A 22,443-nucleotide genomic window follows, 5' to 3' on the forward strand; every position below is an offset into this window, starting at 1 on the left:
CATTATTTTTCTCCTTGGTTACCTTTTCGATCATTTTTTTTCTGAGACACCTCTGTTCCTGTTATAAACTATGTAAAAATTGGTTTGAATTGACATTTTAATTTACCTTCCTGAGCAATGCAATTTTGAAATTTGTAGTATTGATTTTTTTGGGCGCTGTTGAATTATGATCATGTGGCTATTTATATTTGTTCCCTCTTTGAGATAGATGCATGTTTATAAGTATGCATGATGGAAAAAGTTGCTGTCTGCAATGGCTTCCCATCCTGGTCACTTCCTTCTCATTTGAATTAGGATTAGGAGGCATGTTATGATCAGCCACCAAGCTGATTGGCTGAATATTTAGGAGTACCTTTCAATTTTAATATGCATAATATTAGTACTCTTGTGATCTGAACTAAAATTCAAAGCTATTCCCTTAAATCTTGATGTGCTTAAAACAAGCAACTAGAACTTGAAAATGAAGTGTTTTATGTCCCCTTGCATTGTGTGATATATGATTTAAAACAATTTTCAACATTCTTTCATAAAAAGGAGAATCCTAACCTATTTCTCTGATGTAGCACAATCCAGTAGGACAACATATGAGCATTCCTAGCATTAGAGGTGGGTCAAAACCTTATCTGTCTCTGGGGATGATATGCTATACAGTTTTTGTTTGTTTTGTTTTGTTTTTTTGTAATAGGCCCTGTTTTCATGATAGAATTCCTAATGCTCACATCAACTAGAACATCTTCTCCTTTCCTCCCTGAAATTAGCCAGTTCCTTCACTGCTGTGACTGGACCAAACCAGATAGAAGTCATTAATGAATGTCTAGAGCAGTGATTCTCTAGCCTGGAGATTCTTTCAAAAGTGCTGCAGGGTGACATGCAGTCCTAGCACTATTACAGATGCAAGCATGTTCACAAGATAAACCCAGAGATTTCAAATAGGAATCCATGGTATTAAAGACCTGTTGTAGTCTTTCTGAGTTCTTTGCAACACACGAAGTGCTTTATTTTAGTGAAAACTAAGAGCTCCAGTTTCTAGGGGGTATCATGAGTCTATCAAGATTGAGAACCACTGTCCTATAGCAACTGCTGTTGCTGTAAACAGGTGTCTAGTAAGTGCAAATGTCTAGAAGGATGAACCAGTGGATCTACCTACTAGCTTTTTAATTTGGGGAGAGTAGCAACCTCAAACTCTATCTAGGTGCCACCAGTAGAGGCCAACAGACACCTCCATTCTGTCTGCAAAAGTTAGCAGGGATTCATTTCTACAAAGGTAAATGCATATCCTTGGGCATGCCTCTTAATGTCTCCATGAATCAGTTTCCCTAGTAATGATACTGACCTCCAGTGTAAAGCACTTTGGCCATTTGTACATGCCATGGGGGTTTACTTTGGTTTAATTCTCCTTAAATTGAAGCAGGGAGCTTTTAGAAACACTGCTTCAGTTTAGGGCAAAGTAAACCCCCATGGCATGGGTTGGGCCCAATCCTTACCTTCAGTGGTGGGGAGGGGAGGCAAGCTGCCGGCAGGCAGAGCGGTCCCTGAGCTGTGGGGGGGGGGCTGGTGTTTCCCTCTCTGGCAGTGGTGGTGCCCCCAGGCTCATAGGCACCCAGCCTGGGCAGTTCCAGGGGACACTGCAGCTGTAGAGGGAAGCATCAGGTCCCCATGCAGCTCAGGCAGGAAGGCTCGGGGGAGGGGGGAGAAGAAAAAAAAAAAGATCAGGCTCACCACTTTTTTTCCCCCTTTCATTAGAGCACAAGCTGCTGCCAGGCTGCCTGCACAACCCTTGAGCTGCACGGGTCCCAGTGCTTCCCTCCGCAGTTGTAAGGTTGGAAACTAAAACACCTCGGACAAAACAAAATGCTTTATTTTGTTGCCTCCCAGTCATTTAACGTGCATTATGCCTCTGACATGTAAACAGCTGCACTACTGAAGCGGTGCAAAAGGGCATTAAGCCTCTTTAAAGGGCAATTTTGTGGTGTACACAAATGGCCTTTGAGATCTACTGATAAAAGAGCTATGTAAAAGCTTACAGTTATTCTTAATCATTTTGCTATTTCTTGCTCTGTAAGGATCTGATGGTGTGGGTTGCTGGCACAGGCTGGGAGGCTGTTAATAGTCTCAATACTCAAGGTTTTTAGTAGAGATAAGAGGTTTAAGCACCTCTTAGGAAACTCTTTTGAGTTCTCTTTGTAAAAAGGAAGTTATAGGTACTCTTCCAGTAATGCAGAGTGCATTGCATCTGATTTCAGAGCTTCTATGTTCTCCTGCAAGCTGTATTTCCCTTTGAATATACAGAATGTCACAGGGCCTGGGGAAGCAGTGCTTAGAGTCAGCATCACTGGGTTAGCACAATATATGTTTTCTGGGGAGGGTCAGCAGTAGACCTTACAGATCATGATGCAAAACATGGAGTAATAGACTGTTCTTTACCTCCTGGGGGCTATTTTGTAGGAGAATGCTTGCTCTATTCGATGAATTATAAGCAAATGGAAATCCCAATCACTGTTTAAAATGTTTCTTTTTAAGCAAATGTGGCATAAAAGCACTTTAATCAATCTAATTTGTGCACTTAGCAACAAACCAAACAACCATGACACCTGGGAGAAAGAAATCACCTGTCAGTTTGGCTCTGCCAACTCTTAATGTTTACTTTTTTACTACTTAGCCCTTTTAAGGGCATTGTCTTTTAAGGTTAAAAGGGAGTAAAAATTGCCATGTGCCAGTTGCTCAAGGGTGTCAAACTTGATCTCCTGGATCAGAACCTTGGGACTTCTCACAGGCTATATCTGGACCCAGCAGCCAGGGGAGCAGTGCAGGGGTTAATAAACTATTCACGTATGCCCTTCAGGTTTCCACCCCCATTGCCCTGCCCCTGAATTCTCTGCCCTTTTACCAGCCCTGTGAGCCTGGGGAAACAGCTCTGTGGGCCATATTTTTTATACCCTTGCTCTCCAGTAACTTCACACATGCATGCTCTTACTTTGCAGCAGATAAGTGAACTGACAGCCATTCGTTTACCCCTCAATGAGACACAGCTAAGCTGCCATAGATCATCTTTTATCTCTTGTGGAGATGCCCAGGGGCTGTTCCCATATATCAGCTGGCACCTGCAAATTCCCACCCTCATTTGCCTTGTTTGTGTGCCCTCCCTCAGTGACAGATGCATTATTTTAATGACTTTTTGATGGCACTAGAAGGACTTTTCTCTTAGGATCAAGCTCAAACTTGCTGAGATTCCTCAGTGCATTGCCAAGCCTTTGCCATGGGGAAATTTGGACAATCCACACTTGTGTTTTTTGGGTTCCTAAAAAGCCAGCTCCCACTGACTATCACATGTATTTATACTTATGAAGAAATTTGTCAGACAGCAGCAATCCAAGCCACAGCCTCAGTGCCTAAGAATATCTCCATGTAAAAACTTTTCTAAAGACAAACTGTGGATTAGAAAGCTTAAAGTGATGGATATTGAGCAGTTTCACAGGTGACTATAATGACCTGGAAAAGATGCCAGCTGTATCCCTAAGCATGGTATCTAAAACTATCAAATAAGAAATCACATAAAAGAATCCAAGCAAGGTTTGCAAGAAGTCTAGTACATTCTGGGAGAAGATTTTGGGGGAGTTTTAAGACTCAAACTGCAAGATTGCAAGTATATTTGGATGGGGCAAATGCACTTGGCTTCCAGTGAATTCAGTAGATGCTGAACATACTTGTCAACCTCAAAGCAGATCTCTTAGCAGGATCAAACTTTTAATAGGTACTACCTGGATACCAAGACAGCACAAATGCATTCATTAATGCTAATTCTTGGTGATGATACCTTAGCATGTGGTTTGAATTCATGGCATTCTGCTATCAAAAGTAAGAAGGGTACCTACATAGCTGAGGAAACCAGTCTTTTTCAGAGTTGTGTAGCTCAGGTACACTTGGGTATGTACTCCTTTCTCCAACTGAAGGGGATTGTTACCAGGGCAGGTGTGGTGTGGGTAGAAACTGCAGGCTGAGCACAGTTTTTCTCTTCCCCTATACCAGGATGCTCCAGTAGCTTAACTACGTACAAGTTTATTGATACCATAGACCCTAACGGAAATAGATATAAATATATACAGATATTTACAACATGAACTATATGCAATATATATCTATAATTCTTTACCACCACTCAGAACATAAGCAAGTAATAGAAAAGAACTCGTATAAGGGTTTCAATAAAGATTATGGCAATATAAAACTCCACTAAAATACAAGCTCACAATCATGAAATACAAATACACAAAATATAAGGCACAAGAACAACTAATGCTAAAACACATCTTTCAGGGGCACCAAGCACCTAGGCTGTTCTGGACCAGTGACTGTGCTCGAGCGCCAAGGAGGAGATTCCCCAGTGCCCTTCAGGCTCTTCTACAACTCAGCTGGAATAGCTTTCAAGGGAAAAAAAACTCCAGACCCAGGAAGCCTTCTCCTGCCTGGGCTTCCCTTCAGGGGGGCAGCTTCACCAGCCATAGGTGGATTTCCCCTCCCCTGTGGGAATCCCTTTTCCCAGTAAGTCATGACTCCGGGCTCCCAAAAGGTGGTCCTCATCTCCCTGGGTGAGTTGCTGCTTCTCTTGCCAAGGTCCCAACTGCCTTAGGCTCCCTCTGGGCTGCCAGCCTGCTCAGGGCCCTGTATACCATCACGTGCACTAAGGGTTCTATCTTTTTGCACAGAGTTGGAGACCCTGGCCACCTTGTGTGGCTCTTGGATCTCGGTCCACTCCCAGACTGCTTGTGCACTGGCTGTGCACTTACTGCCTAGCCTTGTACGAGGGGTGAGAGACCCAAGCCCCTCACGGGCCTTTAGGTTCTTGTTATACTCCTAGACCCACCATGCATCAAGTTTCTGGCCTCGTGCCAGGGGTTGGAAACCCAAGCTGCCTTGTGCAGCTCCCAGGGTCTCACTCCATGCACTGAGCTGTGCACCAAAACTGCACTCCTAGCAGCGGGGCTGGGGGATGCAGCTGCTCACTCCTGCCATCCGGTGAAGAGGTCTTTAGGCTCTTCAGGGCAGCTATTCTGCTCCACTGGCCACCTCTTTCCAGCTCTTCTTTGCCCATTCTCTTCTCCATTCTTCATCACAATGCCCCACCCCATGAGCTGAGCACATCTCTCTTTTATTCCCTCCAGAGGCTCCACCCCTGGACTGCAAATAGACCAATCAGGATGAGGTAGAGTGCAGTCTTCAAACAGGTCTGGACTCTTTGCCTTGCCTTGGGTAGTGGCTGGGCAAGCCCCTCCCCAGCAGTTACCTGATTGGTGGGAGTGCTCCACTAATCACAATCAAGCTTTTCTGAGTCCAGCATACTGGGCTGTTACCAGCAAGCCTGCCACAGTCACATTTATTTTAGTTGAATATGTAAATAGACTATTGTTCCTATTAACTTGGCAGAATGGTTTGAGAACTAGCAACATATGATCCACTACTAGAATGAAGCTAACAAGGCTGTGAGCAAAGCTAAGATTAGATTGCAGAAACCTCTTTGTAGACCATGCATGTGGGCCAAACAACCCTTGTGACCAACACAAAAGCATGACATTTATTCTCACATACTCATTGACTCATTTTGAAGAACAGATTTTCAAAAATCAAAGTCTGGTTGCAGATGTTTTAGAGGGACATGAATAAAATAAAGTGTTCATTACAGGTAGTTTACTTGGCTCTGTTAGAAATTCATCATTTGCCAACGTTATACCACACAGCCACCTAGTGAATAAAGTACTTTGCACATTAGCGGGATGTTTCTGCTAAGATAATGAGCAGTCAAATTTGTCTAAAATGTTAACATTTAAATTATCATAATTACTTGTGAAGCTTAATGCTTCACCAAGTAGGACAATTCTCTTCTCTTGGAACAGCACGAAATTTTTAAAAATTTGCATGGAAAACTACCCACTCATTGCAAACTTCATTGTAAGTAGTTCTGGCCATTATTCCAACCTATATCACATGCTGCAGCCTTACATCCTGGCTTTAGTTTGGGAGTTAATTCCATCTCTTGAGACTTCCTTGAACAAGATCCACTTACTTGAGGAAGGGTAAGTGGTGCCTTCAGGGACAAATTCTTTCTTGCAGTTTTGGACAAGGGAACCTCAGGGCTGACATGCCTCCATGAGAGAACAGTGTGGTTTCTGCAGCCAGTCTTCTTCCAGGCCATCTGGAGAAATAGCAATTTGTGTTTTGCTAGCAGCCCTGTTGCCAGAGGTCACAACAGGGATGCACTGAATCCATGAACCAACCCAGTAGCATAACTAGGCCTGAGTGCTGACTGTCACGGGAATTCTGGAAAGGCAACATGGGGGGGGCAGCAGAGTGATAGGACAAGGCTGTGCTCCGCGTGAACTTACTTGGGCGATGGAGGATGCAGCTGCATAGACCAGAAGCAGGAGTCCCATTGTCGGCTTTACTTTTCCTGTTCTGTAGTCAACAGCTCCTCTTAGGGTTGGAACCAGAACATCCACAGTGGTGTGGTTGCATCTCTACCTTCTGGAGTGTATGTCATATACTAGCGATGCCAGGGTCCCCTGCAGAATCTGAACTATGGCTGGAGCCCCAGGCTGCTGTAATATGCCTAGAAGCAGCAGGTGAGGAGGAGGGGCCCACTTCTGCCACTGCTGTGCTTATCTGACCCTGTTCTGCTGCAGCCAGGACCTGTGGAGAACAGCTGTACAAGGTATCAAGCTCAGTAGCATTGTCTCCTGCCCACTCTACTATGTTTTCTAGTGCCTACCCAAGGGCCCCAGCTATAGGAAATGTCTACACAAGGTATCTCCTTCCAGTGCATGCACCTGGGCAACAGAAGACACCTGCAGGGACTGAGCAGGAGCATATGGCCAAGCCCCTACCCCACAAAGCCACTCACTGGAGCATCTGGTTGAAGTGGGACAGGAGTGGCTGTGGGACCTTCCCCCAGGCCCTGGGTCAGTCAGAGACAGTACAGTGGTGGTGGAGTCCCTGCCCCTTCCTCCCCCTCCAGAGGCAACCCTTGGACAAACCTTGCTGCAGGGGGATGGGAGCAATGATGCCTGTGGTAGAAGAGAGGGTATTGGAGGGGAAAGGGGAAGGGAGGGAGTCTTTTATGCTTTGTGGACTCTTAAGGTCCCAGTAGCTGCTGCCGTGGTGCAGGGTATCTGCTGGGTGGGTGGGGGGAGATCAGAGAAGAGATGGGTTGCAACCATCCCTGCAGTGCTGGTGGCATCTCTCTCATACCCCTTTTGAATTCCTAGATCTATCCCTAGTTCCTGGGTTAACCCTCACACAACTGGTGCCCAATTAAGGCTTTTACTGTCAGGTTCCACATACAATTCAGCAGCAGCTGTGAGAGGGTTAACCGTGTTGCTGTTGCAGTAGTGCAAGGGGAGTGAAGCTGAGGAAGGGACTTTGTCCCACTCCCTGAGGTGGGACCTTTTTTAGCTATCGAGTGAGCCTGTACCACAGCAGGTAGGACTCTGCCTGCTCTGTCACCCCTGTTTCCCTGTGCTCAGCACCACAGTAGGTGTCTTATCAGAACTGGTATTTCTCATCATAATTTCTTTGTAAAGCAGCTATATGATTAGACTGGCTAAAATGGCCTTCAATTTCAACTTTTTAATAGCAGTTTCCTATGCTGCAGCATGTCCTTGTTCTAATGATGTATTTTTATGTACCATCATACATCTGAAGGCTATTTCTACCTTTCCTAAATAGCTTCCTATATCCATATGTGTGTGTGTGTATATATATATCCCTAAATATTATCATACACCTTTAAGGATTTGGTGTGCTTCAGAAATGGTCGTAAACCTTAACCATTATGGCTAGGATCACATCCCTTCTCTGCACACTTCTCTCATCATGGACATTTCTACTTCAGGTGTTGTTCAGAGGAATAATTATACTCTCATGAAATCAGCTAAAAGTAAAGCAGTTTATGTCTAGTTCCTGTAGGCCTTGTCTGGACCAGGCCAGGGTCCCACTGAAGTTAGTAATTTTTTTTGCTTAAGTAAGGGTCTGATCCAAAGTGAATGGGCATCCTTCTACTAACTCCAAACAGTTTGGGGTTAGGGCACCAGTCCCTACTTTGTTTAATGGGAAACTTTTAGTAGCTCAGAGTTTTTTGGTTTGTTTATTTGTTTTCTCCCTGACATTTTGTTAGGCAGCAAATCTGCTTCTTTAAGGCTTCTTCTACATGCCATGGGGGTTTAATTGGGTTTAGTTCTCCCTAAATTGAAATGGTGGGTTTTTAAAAACGCTGCTTCAAGTTAGGTAGAATTAAACTGAACTAAAGCCCCATGGCATGTACACAAGGGTAGGGGCCCAATCCTTACCTGCCTCTTCGGCAGTGCATGGGAGTGGGGGCAAGCTGCTGGCAGGCTGAGCAGTCCCTGAGTTGCACAGGGGCCCCCAGGCAGCACCCACCCACTGGCACCTGGCCTGGGTGGTCCTGGGGGGCACCACAGCCATGGAGGGAAGCACTCTCCTGCCCCCACCACAATTGCAGAGGGAAGCACCGGGCCCCTGCACAGGTCAGGCAGGCAGGCTTGCCACTTTTTTTTTTTTCCTTCAGTGGAGTCTACCTGCACGGGCTGCTGCCAGGTCCCATAGCCCCTGAGCTGTGTGAGGCCCACCAAACCTCGAGCACATCGACTTCCAGTGCCCCGTGCACTGTTGCGCTTTGTTAGGTAGCAAATTAAAACACCTCGGAGGTGTTTTAGCTTGCTATGTACCAAAGTCATTTAAAGTGGAACATGCTGCTGAGCATGCAAACAGCAATGCCATTAAAGCAGCGCAAAAAGGTTTTTAAGCCACTTTAAAGGCCAATTTTGTGGTGGGTACAAAGACCCGTATTGTCTAAATGAAAATTAATGTTACCAGTGCTATGTGTGTGTGTGTTGTGTTGTGTTTTGTTTTTTAATACCCTTTGGCTTGGAAGAAAAAAAGTGAATTTGAGAGAGGTGGTCTGATTTCCTGATCGCATTTCTTGTAAAGCCCATTGCTTCTGTCATTGTTACACTTTGCAAAAGCAGATTGCCTTGGTCAGTATGGCACAGCGTGTTGTCTGTCCATTTAATCACGTGTCATGATTTTATTAAATATTTTACTGCTTAAAAATTCAGCAGTTGAGGCAAATGTATAGGGACTCAGGATGGACTGAACAAAGAGTTCATGTCCTGCCCCATCTTGTTTCCATTTTCTAAGGATGTTCCCTCTCTAAAGAATGGGAACAATTCATAAACACTGAAACACATTTCCTTAAAATTGATTAAGAACATAAAAACAACTGCATGCCAGCTGTTCACTAAGAACAACAAAACAGTCAGGGAAAACTGTTTTTTTCCCTGCTGGCATTTTGAGAATGGCAGAGGGAAAGAAGCTTTCTGAGATCTCTGCATTCAGTATCGTATGCAGAAGGGCTTTGTTCTCTGGTTACGTTGGCCCATCTCTAGTGACTTTTACAGCTCATCTGTTAATTTTCAGTGGGTTTACAAGATAAGTTAGTGATTCAATTGGGAGTTTGCTAGTGATATTCATCCCCAGGGATGCTGTTGGATGTTAAAGGCCCCTAACTAGAGACCTGAATAAGCATGTATTTCCGTGTGTGTGTGTGTGTGTGTTGATGGCTTCTAGGTCTGCATATAGGAGATAGTGCTTGTCAGTAGGAAGAAACTGGCTGTGACATTTAAAGCAGCAGCTTAGAGACAGGTAATTTCAAGAATTTGTTTTCTCACTCCTATTTACTCTGATTGTTTGGGTTTTATGTTGATCTCAATTTTTGACAGCTGAGTGTTTGCTAAAGTTTATTCATGGCCATTAACAAGTCATGGTCCTGGAACATGCAGCCACCATCCTTAGGCTGTTTGTTATAATAAGGCTTACCTCTGTTACATGGCTACCTTATTTTGGGTTCCAGCTCCAACTTATTTATCATCCTGTCACAATTATTATACTTCCAGGACTAGCTTGAAAACAGATTTTTTTTATACTGTGTATGAAGGGTTTCTCTAAGTAAAATAAATGAATTGAACAGGAAAATGATTAACCTTTCTGTGTCTAATGTCTCCCAAAGGGAAATGAGTTCTTAGACTCCCTTAAAAGAAAAAACATCTTTTAATGGGTTTGCCTAAAAGGGATATGTCCAAATAACTTAGCCACCCCTTACAGCTCCCATTTTGATATATCTTAAAATATTGTCACAAGGATAGAAATGTTCTCTGGATCTAGAGAGAGTTTAAAAAGGAAATTTCCATTATTCTGCCAAATTCTACCCCCCCCAACAGTCACTGATTTATATAACGCCTATCCCAAAACACTGGGTCTCCCTCTGCTGGCCATGCAGCAGCAGTTAACAGAGCTATTTCAGAGCAGTATTTGCTGAAAAACATGCTGACATGCATGTGAGCATGTGTATGCACAAGTGTTAGTGGTGATTTAAACTAAAATGGCACATGTTACTTAAAAAGAAAGAAAGAAGCCCCAATAATCTTGCTTTAGGAAGGGCTAGCCAGTATTTAAACTGGAAAAGAATGACCAGAGTAGACATTTGGCAGCCTTCGTCCAAGCAGTAATTAAATGGAAGAGGATCACTCTTGATTGTTAGCTGAACCTCATTCCGCCATACCTTCTTCTCTCCTCGATCACTGGAAATTCCTTCCTTGTGCTGCAGCTGTATCAAGAATTAAACATGGCATGCTACGCTTACTTGACAGGACCACCACCTGACATTTCAGGGAGCTGAGATGTATTGTAAAAATAGCTCACTTCTACATGGAATCCAGGTGTGGGTGATTACTGTTCTTTGTTTTAATTTAATTTGTTTATTCTTGTGCTTCTGAATAAATACAACCATCACTGGTACGGTGGTGGATCTTTCCATTTTTCTGTTAGTCCAGAATCATTGGAGAGATGCCTGTAAAGACTATAGCATCATACTTTTGGAGTACTCTAATGCACATTCTAGTGGTAATTAAGATATTACACCCCAATGGGAGAGAGACCTAAACTGACTGTAAAGGGGGAACAGGCAGTGCCAACCCCATAGAAGCCAATGACAGCCATTCTTTAAAATGGATTAGACCCAAAATAAATCAAGCTAGAATTGATACCAGTAGTAATGAAGATGTGGTGGCATGGACATAAGTTTCAGATGAATGCATATGTGCTTCAGTACTGGCTGAAGCTAGTGTTAATATGGAACAGACTATCACAATGAAGCCAGTGGCCATACCTAGCTTCTGCTCTGGGAGCTAACTTCAGTTGAAACCAGTGTAAGCACATTTTCACTACTACTGCTATCCTTGCTAGCTAACTATGCTGTCTTCAGACCTGCATTTTGCTGAGCCAAGGTATCTTTGTGTCTGTTTACTTCGCAATACCTCAGCAGTATTAGGGTGTATGTGCACAATATGCTCTAGGTAAAATGTTATGCTTCCCCTGTGCTAGAGTGGGGGGAAGAATGTAACAAGCTCATCTTCATTCATTTGCCCATGATGAGGACAGTCTCCTAGTGCTGGTTGCTGGCCTTGCTAGGTGGATGTGGGGGGGACACCTGGCAGAACACAGTGTGAGCAGGGGCACAGTCCCATCAACTGCATCGTGCAAACCTCTTATGTACATGTTGCGAATGCTGCCCTTTTTCTAACTTGGTTTGATCCTGCATGAGTCGCACCCAACCAGAGTCCCATGCATAAAAACACTTAACAGTAATAGTCTTTTTTGCGTGCAGTCACAGAAATGAGGCACTTTCCACCTACTGAAGGATTGTTCAGGGATACGACTGTGTTGTATAAATAGTATTTCTCCATGGGCACTCTTCCAAATGTTGTTTTATGAGGGGACAGGATTGCTCAAGTGCTAGGCTCTCTAGCCAGTTACTGCTCATGGTGTTTAGAGATGTTTAAATTTTAAACCAGTTTAAAGTTATCGCCATGTGTGAAAAGTGTTGATGGCATCATACCAGGCCCTAAGCAGGCAGCCATTCATGTTAAAGAGAACATACGCTGCTGGCATATCTGTTTGTTAGACAACAGGATGGACAAGGAGAGAAGGTATTCACTGCAGTATCATGTTATGTGTTCTGAAAGACCAGGTCTAGTCTTCTAAAATCAGACATCCAAAATGAGTGGAAACTTTTAAACTGTCTTTGGGCCTCAGTTCCCCAACTGTCAAATGGGAGGAAAGAAGAATCCTTCATTGTGCAGGGGTATGATAAAAATAAATATTTTAAAGTTTATGAAATGGTCAGGAATTGTTGTGGTATGTGTCCTAGAAAAGCCTACAAGGAGATGTATATCTTCAGAGCACAGTTGTAATAATTGCATTAAATAAACCCTGAGGCACACGCCGAATAAGGTAAGGATCATGTGGAGAAAATAGCCTGTGATCATGTGACTGAAGACTGGTTCATAGGGTGCCTATAGATGTGCATTGGGGTGGAGGGGGCATGTTTTAATTAGAGCTGTTCCTGAAGAGCTGCTCTAATTAAAATACCTCACCATCATGTGTATTAAGTGCACCTTCATTTCAAAATGGCTCATTCAATGAGTTTTTGTTAAAGTGCCCCTGCAGCCATTTTGAAGTGTGGAATGCTTAATATACATGACGGTGATGGATGCCGGAGCATTCTAATTAGAATGCTCCAGCAGACTCCATTAGAATGCACTGAAGCACTTCTATAGGCAGGGGTGGTCCAACCATTAGGCAACCTAGGCAGTTGCCTAGGGCACCAAAATTTTGAGGGTGCCAAAATTATATGCAGAACAAAATGACAGGAACATCATTCTAAATAACAGCCCCGGCCAGCTACAGCTCTACCTTGGTCTAAGACCTTTGTTTCGGTAAGGGGAGAAAGACCTCTGAAAAGATCTTGGAGGAAAGATCACTGGAATCATGACTCCTACCTCTTCTTCTATATTGGAAGTGGTGGGGGCACCGAAGCACACAGTTCACTTAGGGTGCCAATTACCCTTGGACCAGCCCTGTCTATAGGCACCTATAGTGCCTCTACACACCAAGAAGCTGAGTTAAGTTTGCACCAGTGACTTGTATTCATCACTTGTGTGCAACCATAATTCGTTTCAAATGATAATAAACAAACCCCAGCTTTCTGGTGCATATGGGCATACTAACAATTTGCCAGATCCAGGACTTCCCCACCATCCCTCATTTGGCAGCATGTTTTTCTTGTCTCTTCCTTGACTAATTTTGATCTCCTCCTACATTGTCACAGACCTTCCATTTCACCCAATGAATCCTGCTCAGGGGTACTCATTTCTGGGTCTTCCTTTTACATGCTTCAATAATTTATGATAGCTACATAAGCCCAAGCAAACTATCCCTTTCAGACCTTTGAATGCATTTTGTTTCTCTATGTACAAATTACAGTTGATATTTTGAATGTTAAAATATTGTAGTAGGATAAAAGAACTGTAAGGTGATACATACTTACAAATGGACACATACATACTTATATATCATTCATTGTGGTGATGTGGTGTACAGAGATACCTAGCTATATATGTCACAGCGGTATTTCAGGAGAACCTCTGCAGATGTATATTAATATTTTCCCTCTGAAAGGAGGGACAGTAGAAGACTCTCTAAACTAGAGGCAGTGAGGTAGGGCTTGTCTATACCATGTCAAAATGTGTCCCAGGAGGACCAGATTAAAAGCCCACCCTAGCCTGCTGATGTGGTCCAGAGCTGGAAGTTGACTTGTGAGGCTATCCTGGGCTCCTCCTCAGTGCCAGCTCTTCAACCTTCTGTCTCCAGTGAGTCTGAGGTTGAACTCTGGAGCTGACTCCTTAATAGCCTTACAGACAAACTTTTGATCCTGGGGCAAGTGTTTGGACTCAAGTCAACAGGGTGCAGTCAGTCCCATCCTCCCCAAGATCAGCTGCTAATGCAGAATAGACCAGCATAAAGAGTAACTAAGGACCTTGCAGGCTAGTGAAGACACTGTCATGAGTTCTCTGCTGATCCATTTGAAACATTGATTTATGTTTTGACATGAGGCCTTTGCTTTATCTGACACATCAAAAACAAAAGATCAAAGCAGACCCAATAACACCTTTTACATTTGCACAATCTCTTTTGCCCTTTCCCTTCTCATTCACACTTGGTCCCATCATGTGTAGGAAGGGGAACTCCAGTACAAAAGTGTTTGCATAAGCTTTCCTGTTCCTTATGAGGCTAGTGAATTGTATCGCCCTTTTCCTGGAGGCATTTCTGTTCTCTAAATCTCTTGTCATTGTGTTGCAGCATAGACATCAAAGACATGGTTTATAACCAAATGGGACTGCAGTTAATTTATTAACTCGTGGATATTATCTGAAGACACTAAAGATAGTTGTAGATTAAAATATGTGGTGCCGGGGGAGCATAAAGTTTGGGAATTAATCCTAAATATGAAAGGTAATGACAAATGACCACTTAAAAATACCAGAGTAGTGCAACTTATTAGTCATTTTTCCTAACGATTTAATAATTCCATATACTGCCAGGTATGGGATGTCTGAGTGTATTGGGTATAAAGGAACACCAAATATGAATGTTCTCATCGAGAAAGTTGGCTTGGATTTTATTCCAGTCTTTGGTGACTGAAAGTTGTCACCCTTTGGCCATAGGGTGGCCTATATGAATTGAATTTTCTGTTTGTCCTGTTCCCAATGGAGATGTGCCCACATTAAATAACCCATCACCAGAAATGGCCCTAGCTAGTAGGGTCAGCAGAGATATCAAGGAACTAATGGAGACTGAAGTATACTTTTACTTACAGGTAAGAACCATTTCCTTTGCAGTGAAATTACTGTAGAGAAGCAAAATGAATGACAAAGACTGGAGACCAGACTGTGCAAGAGACTGTTAGTGAATTTCACTTGTAGGTCATGGATCTGAATTTGGCCAACTTCCATTAGTGACAATGAGGCACTGCTATCTGATGGCAGGCTTCTTACTTGTAGGAATAGCTCTTTCCTGGTGGAAAGATGTCCACAACGAAACCTCCTAAAACAAAGGTAATACATCTTAGAACAGTGTGAGGAAGCTTGGTCTGCTACACCTGTTCTATGAATTAAACTCAAGGTTCTTAAAGTTATTTAGGCAAACAAGATTTTCACAATCACCTAACCCCTTTAGTAGATCCCACTAGGCATCTACATGTGTTGTTAGGTACCAAAATTCCTTTAAAACTCTGGATTTTAATCTTTTCGACCATCCATAAGGCACCTTTAGCAGCACAAAATGTAGACTCCTTTAATTGAATAACCCTACTTTACTCTTTGAAATGAGATGGTATTAAAAGTTCTTGAGCTGCCCCTTCTTGTCAGTAAGTATCCAATTTATTTATGAGGAGTATTCCAGTAACATGCAACTGTAAGGCCACGGCGTTGAACTGTAGTAAATTATGTTAGCCCTCTTGAAACCACTCAGTTTCACAGGGAAAACCAGTTTAACCAGAACAAAAACCAATGTAAAGAAAAATCCAATTTAAGTTTACATATAAGGGAGGCAGCTAAGGTTCAAGAAAGTTCTCTAGTTCTGCATTATAGTTGTAACAGGAGCTGGTGAACACTGATTCACTTGTAAATGGTGGATATCTTTTGTAACATGGATCAGGTGAGGTGGATGATGCTCCTGTGTGGGCACATCTACATGAGATGCTTAATGCACCAAAGACAATCTACTGTGCACTGGTGCAGTGGACAAAACCTGTGCTAATGCACAATAGATTTAATCTAATGTGTATTAATGTGACTAAAATACTGGTCATCTGATCTAATGTGCAGTAGCACCGATTATAGCGCATTTAGTACCTGTCATTACAGGTATTAAGCTTAATGCGCTGTAACTGTGGTGTATTAATGAATGTGTTGATGCGCCCTGTGTCACATTAATCTTTGTCTTGATTACGCAGCCTGGGAATCTCTCCATTCCTCATTTATTTCCCCCTCTTCAAAATAGACACATTTGGAGATATTACTGCCACAAGGGGGTTGGGAAGCTTAATTCACTATTTTTTATGTAGTACTTTGAGATTTTTTTACTAGAAGGGATCTATGTGCAAAATATTAAAGCTGTTTCAAACATTAATGGCTTGATTTAGCAGGTTGCTGTGTACTCTGGCTCTGATCCAGCAAAGCATGTAAGCATGTTCTTTAAGTTTTCTTTGTTGTTGCTCATGTATTTAAGATAAGGACATAACTATAGAGAAGGAATGCCTAGTCCTTTATAGAATCAAATCCTTAGAAATCAGTGAGGCCCACCCCCAAATTAATTATTACAAGGAAGGCAGCTTTAATTGAGACTCTCCATGCTCTTATCAGATTTTTAGTAGCTTGCTCTTGTTGGTATCTCTCTTACTAGCAAAAGCCATTTCCTTCTTTTTGAGCCTTAATGGGAATCATATTAATTATGGATCCACTTCAGCAAATCACTTAAGTACATGATTAATTTTAAACATACGAGTACCCTTGCTGGCTTCAGTGGAATTCCACAGATTTAAAGTTGAACTGGCTGAGGATTTGCTAGGTTAAGACCTATTCCTTTTTTTTCTGCTTTTCCTCAAAAGATAGCGGTTTTTCTATAACCATTCAAATGCCAAAAATAAATAAATTAAAAAAAATTACAGCCATTATCACATAAACAATAATGATCTTTTTACCAGTAATATAGCACACTAGCACACTTTGCAGCAACAAACCAGATGATTTGTTTGGATTTTGACAGGCTTTCTGGTTATACAACCAGTAAGCTATTAATCTTTCAGAACTCCATATACTCTTTTTTTTGAAAAATGAACCAAGATGAGGTTTTTTTTCTTTTCTTTTCCTTTTGTTTTTAAATAAGTGTCCCTAAGCATTTGGATTGAAATGCACTGTGTTTATTCATTAATCATCTTCTTAGGTCACTCTTTAAAATAGTAACTCACAAGACCTTCCCTTGTGTTCTGGTTGTGTGGGTTTTGAAAAATCCACATAGGCTAGAGACAGACATTCAAAAATCCTGAGCCTGAGGTGATTTAGTCTTTGCAGGTTAGTCTAGCCTGGTTAGGCTGAATCAGTTTGTAACTGTACAGACATCCCAGAAATGCAGGTGCTTGCCTGCAGTGGCTCAAGCTAGAAGCCAGGGGGCATTAGAGCAGCTCTCCACTCCCTTCTACAGTGCTGAGCTGAGGGGGCATGGCCAGGCCAGCAGGATGCTCTGATTAGGGAGGGGTTCTCCCCCACCTTTCTGACTAGCCCAGCAGGGAATTGATAAATACTGTGTTATCAACCTATTAAGAAAACCATAGAGGGACATTACCAGCTACCTGTTGACTGTGCCTTTGTTCCATGTGCCACAGCACAGACCATAGCCAGCATGTGGTCTGCTAACTAATGCTGAGAGGTGTCTGTGCAAGGCAGAGGGGATGGGGCAATCCCTGTTTAGCAGGGAGAGCAGGGTGAAGCCAGGCAGACACCTGCAGTCCCTGCTGAGCTCCAGCCAGGAAGCAGAGGGGAGGGAATAGCTCTGTTGTGGAGCAGAGAGCCCTGCCCAGACCAGAGAGAATGCCAGGATGCTGGGGGAGTTTGGTCTAACTTAAACCGGCAGGGGGTCTGGGACAGACATTGCATAAATTGGTTTGACCCAGATCAGTTAAGTCTGATGCTACATCCAACCAGGTTCATCTCAAACCAGTTTCAGCCATTGTCAATCTGGTTTATGTGCACTGAACATCTGTTCTGTTACAGGTTTAAATCAGTTTCTGATCACTTAAATGAGTTTATTTGTAATGTCTGTCCCTAGCCATAATCTACATTTAGAAAATACATCAGGTGATGAAAACCTCTATACCTTTCTTCATAAGAATATTAGACTATCTCCCTGAGTCTTGCAGAGCAATTTTCAGCTTTTGCCTAACTTAATCCAGAGGTTGGCAGTCTTTCATGAGTAGCAGGCTTCTGCTGCCGCTCCCCTTTGCAGCACCTTCTTCCACAGTGACCAAGCTGCCTATTGTTGCTTCTGCTACATGCGTCTGTCACCTTCATGTTTTCTACCTATTCCTATGCCTAGTAGTGAGGAGGGGTGAATTGGCGGTGACAGTAAGCAGTACCTGCTGTAGAGGACAAAAGGGGGCTGTGGAGGGAATTACTGGCACAGTGGAGGGAAGAGAAAGGGAAAAGTTCAGGAGAAATGTGCATGCCTCCAATCCTCCATGTCAGTGCAGGCTCCAATCTCTTCATGGGGTGGATGCAGCCTGTGGGCTGTAGGCTGCCAACCCCTGAGCTGATTTTTTCTGACTTTTTGTTTTTCCCTGCAGTACTGTTAGGGCCTTGTTACACCTTATGCTAAAAACTGCACAAATGTTAATTAGTTTAGTGTTGTTTGGTCCAGTGGAGCAGTTGCACCTAAAGGCAAAAATCCTTCTCTGACTGCCCTTCATCTGCACAGCTGTGACTTGGCATTAGAGACTTGGTGAGAAGGGGCAGCAGTGGCTCATTGTTCCTGCTGGGCAGAGCAGGCTTTTTTTTTTTTTTCCCCCGTTTTTTTGCACCAGTCCTGGAAGCACTGCTATACCAGGTCAATGCATGGAGTGGATGGAGCACGCTCCGGTTCCACCACCCAATACCAAAAAGAATCTGCAGGGAGAGGCAGAGCAGGCCCACCACTGTGGCAATTGCAGTGAGACCAGAAAGCACTGGGGAGCTGCTGCAGCTTGATAAGACCAAGCTGCTTCCCTGGGGCTTTCTGGTCTCATCAAGCTGCAGCAGCTTTGCACTGAGGACAGGGCTGCCAGGGCTTAAGCTCCCACAGTCCCACTCTGTGTGGAGCCACTGTCTCAGTTCCAGCAAGATCAGAGAGCCCAGCGGAAGTTGCAGCCCTGGAGCTCACTCGCTGTGCTCAGCTGAAGTCTTGAGAAAGCTCCTCGCTATCTTCAGCAGCCATACTGCTGCTGGCTGGGCTCCCTGCTGGTCAGTCACACACCACCTCAGCTCCGAGGGGCCTGATCATTTTTTTTTCTTCTGGAGTTCATTTCCTCCCCACCGCTTTCTGTGCTGCTGCTGACACGAACAGTGAGTTGGCCCTGGTGCTGCTGGGAGACACCGCAGCCACTGGGTACCCTGGGGCTGCAGCACTTGCTCTGCCTTGTGACTCTGGGGGGAGAGGTGCTGTGCTGAGCCCCACTGGCCCAGTGAACCCACTCGCCCTGACTCGGGAGGCATCGCTGCATTCTGGGATGGCAGAAGCAAAGACAGGGCATTGCTTTGAAGAGGCATGGTGGCTGCAACAGAAGCCATTGTGGTCTTGGTAAACAGGGAAGGTAGCAACCAACCAAGGAAAGAGACTCTGAGTCAAAGAATCAAAGCAATTATTGAAAGTATGCCCTTCTGTTACAGAAGTGAGTGTAGCTATTTAATATATCATATGTATGAGCTGACTTTCAGAGGAGGTGCATCTCCCACAGAAATTAATGCTTAGCTATGAATGCTTAAAACCAAGCCATGGATGGCAAAACTCCACCGAGCAGAATAGCGTTAATTCTTGCTAAACCTATGCTGAACCAATGTAACAACCCTTTGGTTGGCACCTCTCCAGCTCAACCACATCAATGCCAGAGATCCTAAGCCTTCTGGTTTTAAATATAGCAACAAGATCTTTATGTTTGAGGTGTGTATGTGAGTGCTCAAGTTACTGTCTGACAGCTCAATTTATATATGTGATTGCAAATTGGCTCCAAACCATCTTCCAAGTTTCTAGAGTCAGTCAGAACTGCCTGGCTCTTTCATTTGCATTTCTGTTTGCATTTCAAACATAGGGAAACCCTGCTCTTTTCAAATGAATTGAAGGAAACTGTTACCTGTGTTCTGGAGGGTTATGTTTACACTAATCAACTTCCTCTTGGGTTCTTTTTAAATTAGTTGGTGTTCTAGTGCCAGATCCTCATAGCAGCTGAGCATCTAAACTAGCACCTGTTAGGATCAAACCCCATTGACCCAGTGATGCAGACAATAGCACGGAGTTTAGCTTCCATCTGCTTATTCAGCTTCCATGGTCAACTTACGTAATACTTTAATACACAGTGGGCACATCCATGATACATTTACTGCAGAGCTGCTTGATAAACTGCACAGTGGAGTCTCCATGTCTACACATGCAACCCTATTAGGCAGCAGGAAACTAACTGTGCTGCAGGTTAATACTTGTAAATACAGGTATTATCCTGCAGCAGCATTATTTAGTGCACAGCAACACACATATGGATGCTGATGGGGCTGTCTGGGGCTTCAGTATGTGTGCTGCCTGCCAGCTAGCCCCCAACACTGGAGCACCCTCATGCCCCAGCTCCTCTGCAGCACATTGAGCCAGGCTGGAGCAGCCCCAGACTAGCAGGCTGACCCCCCAGGTCTCCTGCCAGCTGGGGCTGCTCCAGCCTGGCTCAGTGTACTGCAGTCCTGGGCATATGTGAAGATGTGGTGCCGGAGAGCAATAAACTCCAGCACAACATGTACCAGAGTTTATTGCTTTGCATTAGTTTCATGTGTAGATGAACTCAAAAACCCAGTTTCACTAAGCCTAGGCCTGTAATGCTTAATAAAATAGTCAGCCACAAGCTTCATTGTGGATCTAAATCTGAAACAGTGAGGGGACAATTATGTGCTGCATTCAAATAATCAGTGGGAGGATGGTGGCAAAGACAGTTTACAAGGACCTAACTCTGCTTTGACATGGGGAAAGTTCTCCCTTTGGTCTCTTGGGGATCTTTCAGATTCTGGATCCTGCACTGGAGTATAGGTTCTGTAAGGGTTGACAATTGATTCATAAGTCTGATATGCCCCAAAGTACCTACTGGTATTAATAACTCTCCTCATAGAAAAGAGGTAAGGATAGTATTTGAAAAGTAGTCCATATATATGTATGTGTGCCTATTCAGAGATAACTGGTTTGCTCTGCTGTGTTGAGAGTTTGGGGTGTTCTGTTTCTTTATACAATTATTACAACTGGAAACAAAGCACCTACTGGAGAGGCAAGAAGGGTCAAACCCTGCACTAGTTTAAAGGACAGTACTGTGTTCAGCTCTCAGATCCCAATTGTTAATAGACACAAGACCTTTATATCTGTTACCTCTTTAGTCTTATCCTTCTACACTTCTCTTCTTTTGATGGACCTTTTGAAGTGCACTTGCACTTTATTTTTCTGTGTTTGCTATTGATTTTACTTTTTCTTTCAGATTCTTTTTAAAAATGTTCTATGTATTTTCCTTCCAATGCATGCCCCAAATAAACTGATAATATGGAAGGTCATATGGGTTACTGCATCCCTGGCCTGCAGAGCAAACTGGGCTATATGGCCCTGAACAATCCATCAAATGAAGCACAGTAAACCCACACATTAGAAGCATAGATTGGCCCATGATGCAAACTTCAGATCTAACTCTATGTACAATTTTTTCAAAGTTAATAGATGTTTCCATCTCACACTTGAGATGATCTCTGCACAGCACTGTAAAATCATATACATACCCTACACCTTCAACTTCAAAGCACATAAATAGTAATATTAGAGTAAAAAAATAAAGCAGTCTGCTTGTTTTATTTGTCCATGACTAAGTGCTTGGTGAAATCTGACTTTTGATTTATTGGGTAAGAGGTAAGTTGGAGTCCAGAAGAAACTTTGTGCAGTGGCTTGGAATAGTGTTGCTTTAGGAATAGGCCACCCTGCAACAGTTCAGATGGGTGACCCTGATTCTATGGCTAATTTAAAGCTAGCCTGGTTGGGTCTAACCAAGGGGCACAATGGACACAGCTTAGGAAACTAATGCTTACGCGCACTACAGTATGGCTTAAGCCCCTGCTGGGCAAGGCAGTACATCTACACATGATCTGAACCCATCAGGCCAAGAAGTGATTGTTATGCATGACAGCTTACAATATAAATTGGAGATGAGACAACATGTGTATGCAGCCAACTGAAGAGTACAAAGAAACTATGAGATTGTTAAATAGAGGCATTTGCTAAGCTGCTGGTTGTATTCACAAAAGGATCCTCTTCTGTTTCCATTCCTGCAGGTCGATATCCACAGGTGAACAAAGGCACTTACATTCAGATCCCTTTGGTTGAAGAACTAAAAAGTGGGGTCTGGGGAGCCAAGATTATGCAGAAGGAGGGCAACTCTGTTAACCTGTCCATCATGTCTGCTCCAGACTGCATTGTTGGGAAATTTCGCCTGTATGTTGCTGTCTGGACCCCCTCTGGCATCCTCAGAAACAAGAGAGACCCAGCAACTGATACCTACATCCTGTTCAATCCCTGGTGCCAAGGTGAGAGCTGTGTAGAAATCACATACATGAGTTCTGCACAAAGTTTCAGCAGTTTACTCAGGCTTTTGGTGAGGCAAGGGCCTGATAAAGCTTAGGGTGACCGTGGCTGTTGTCTGGACATGATCTGAATGTGATTGGT

The 22,443-nt window shown here is 43.5% G+C and overlaps 1 protein-coding gene across 1 annotated transcript in view; it reads left to right on the forward strand.

Moving 5' to 3' along the window:
- Positions 1–22,443, forward strand: part of F13A1 (coagulation factor XIII A chain) — a 97,617-nt gene that overhangs the window by 15,304 nt on the left and 59,870 nt on the right. The window contains exon 4 of the mRNA XM_090039336.1: positions 22,053–22,304. Coding sequence (XP_089895462.1) covers positions 22,053–22,304 — 252 coding nt within the window. The remainder of the gene's footprint in view (positions 1–22,052; positions 22,305–22,443) is intronic.

This window comes from Crocodylus siamensis, chromosome 3 (genome assembly GCF_052110815.1).
Source record: "Crocodylus siamensis isolate JL-2025a chromosome 3, ASM5211081v1, whole genome shotgun sequence".
NCBI classification, from domain to species: Eukaryota; Metazoa; Chordata; order Crocodylia; family Crocodylidae; genus Crocodylus; species Crocodylus siamensis.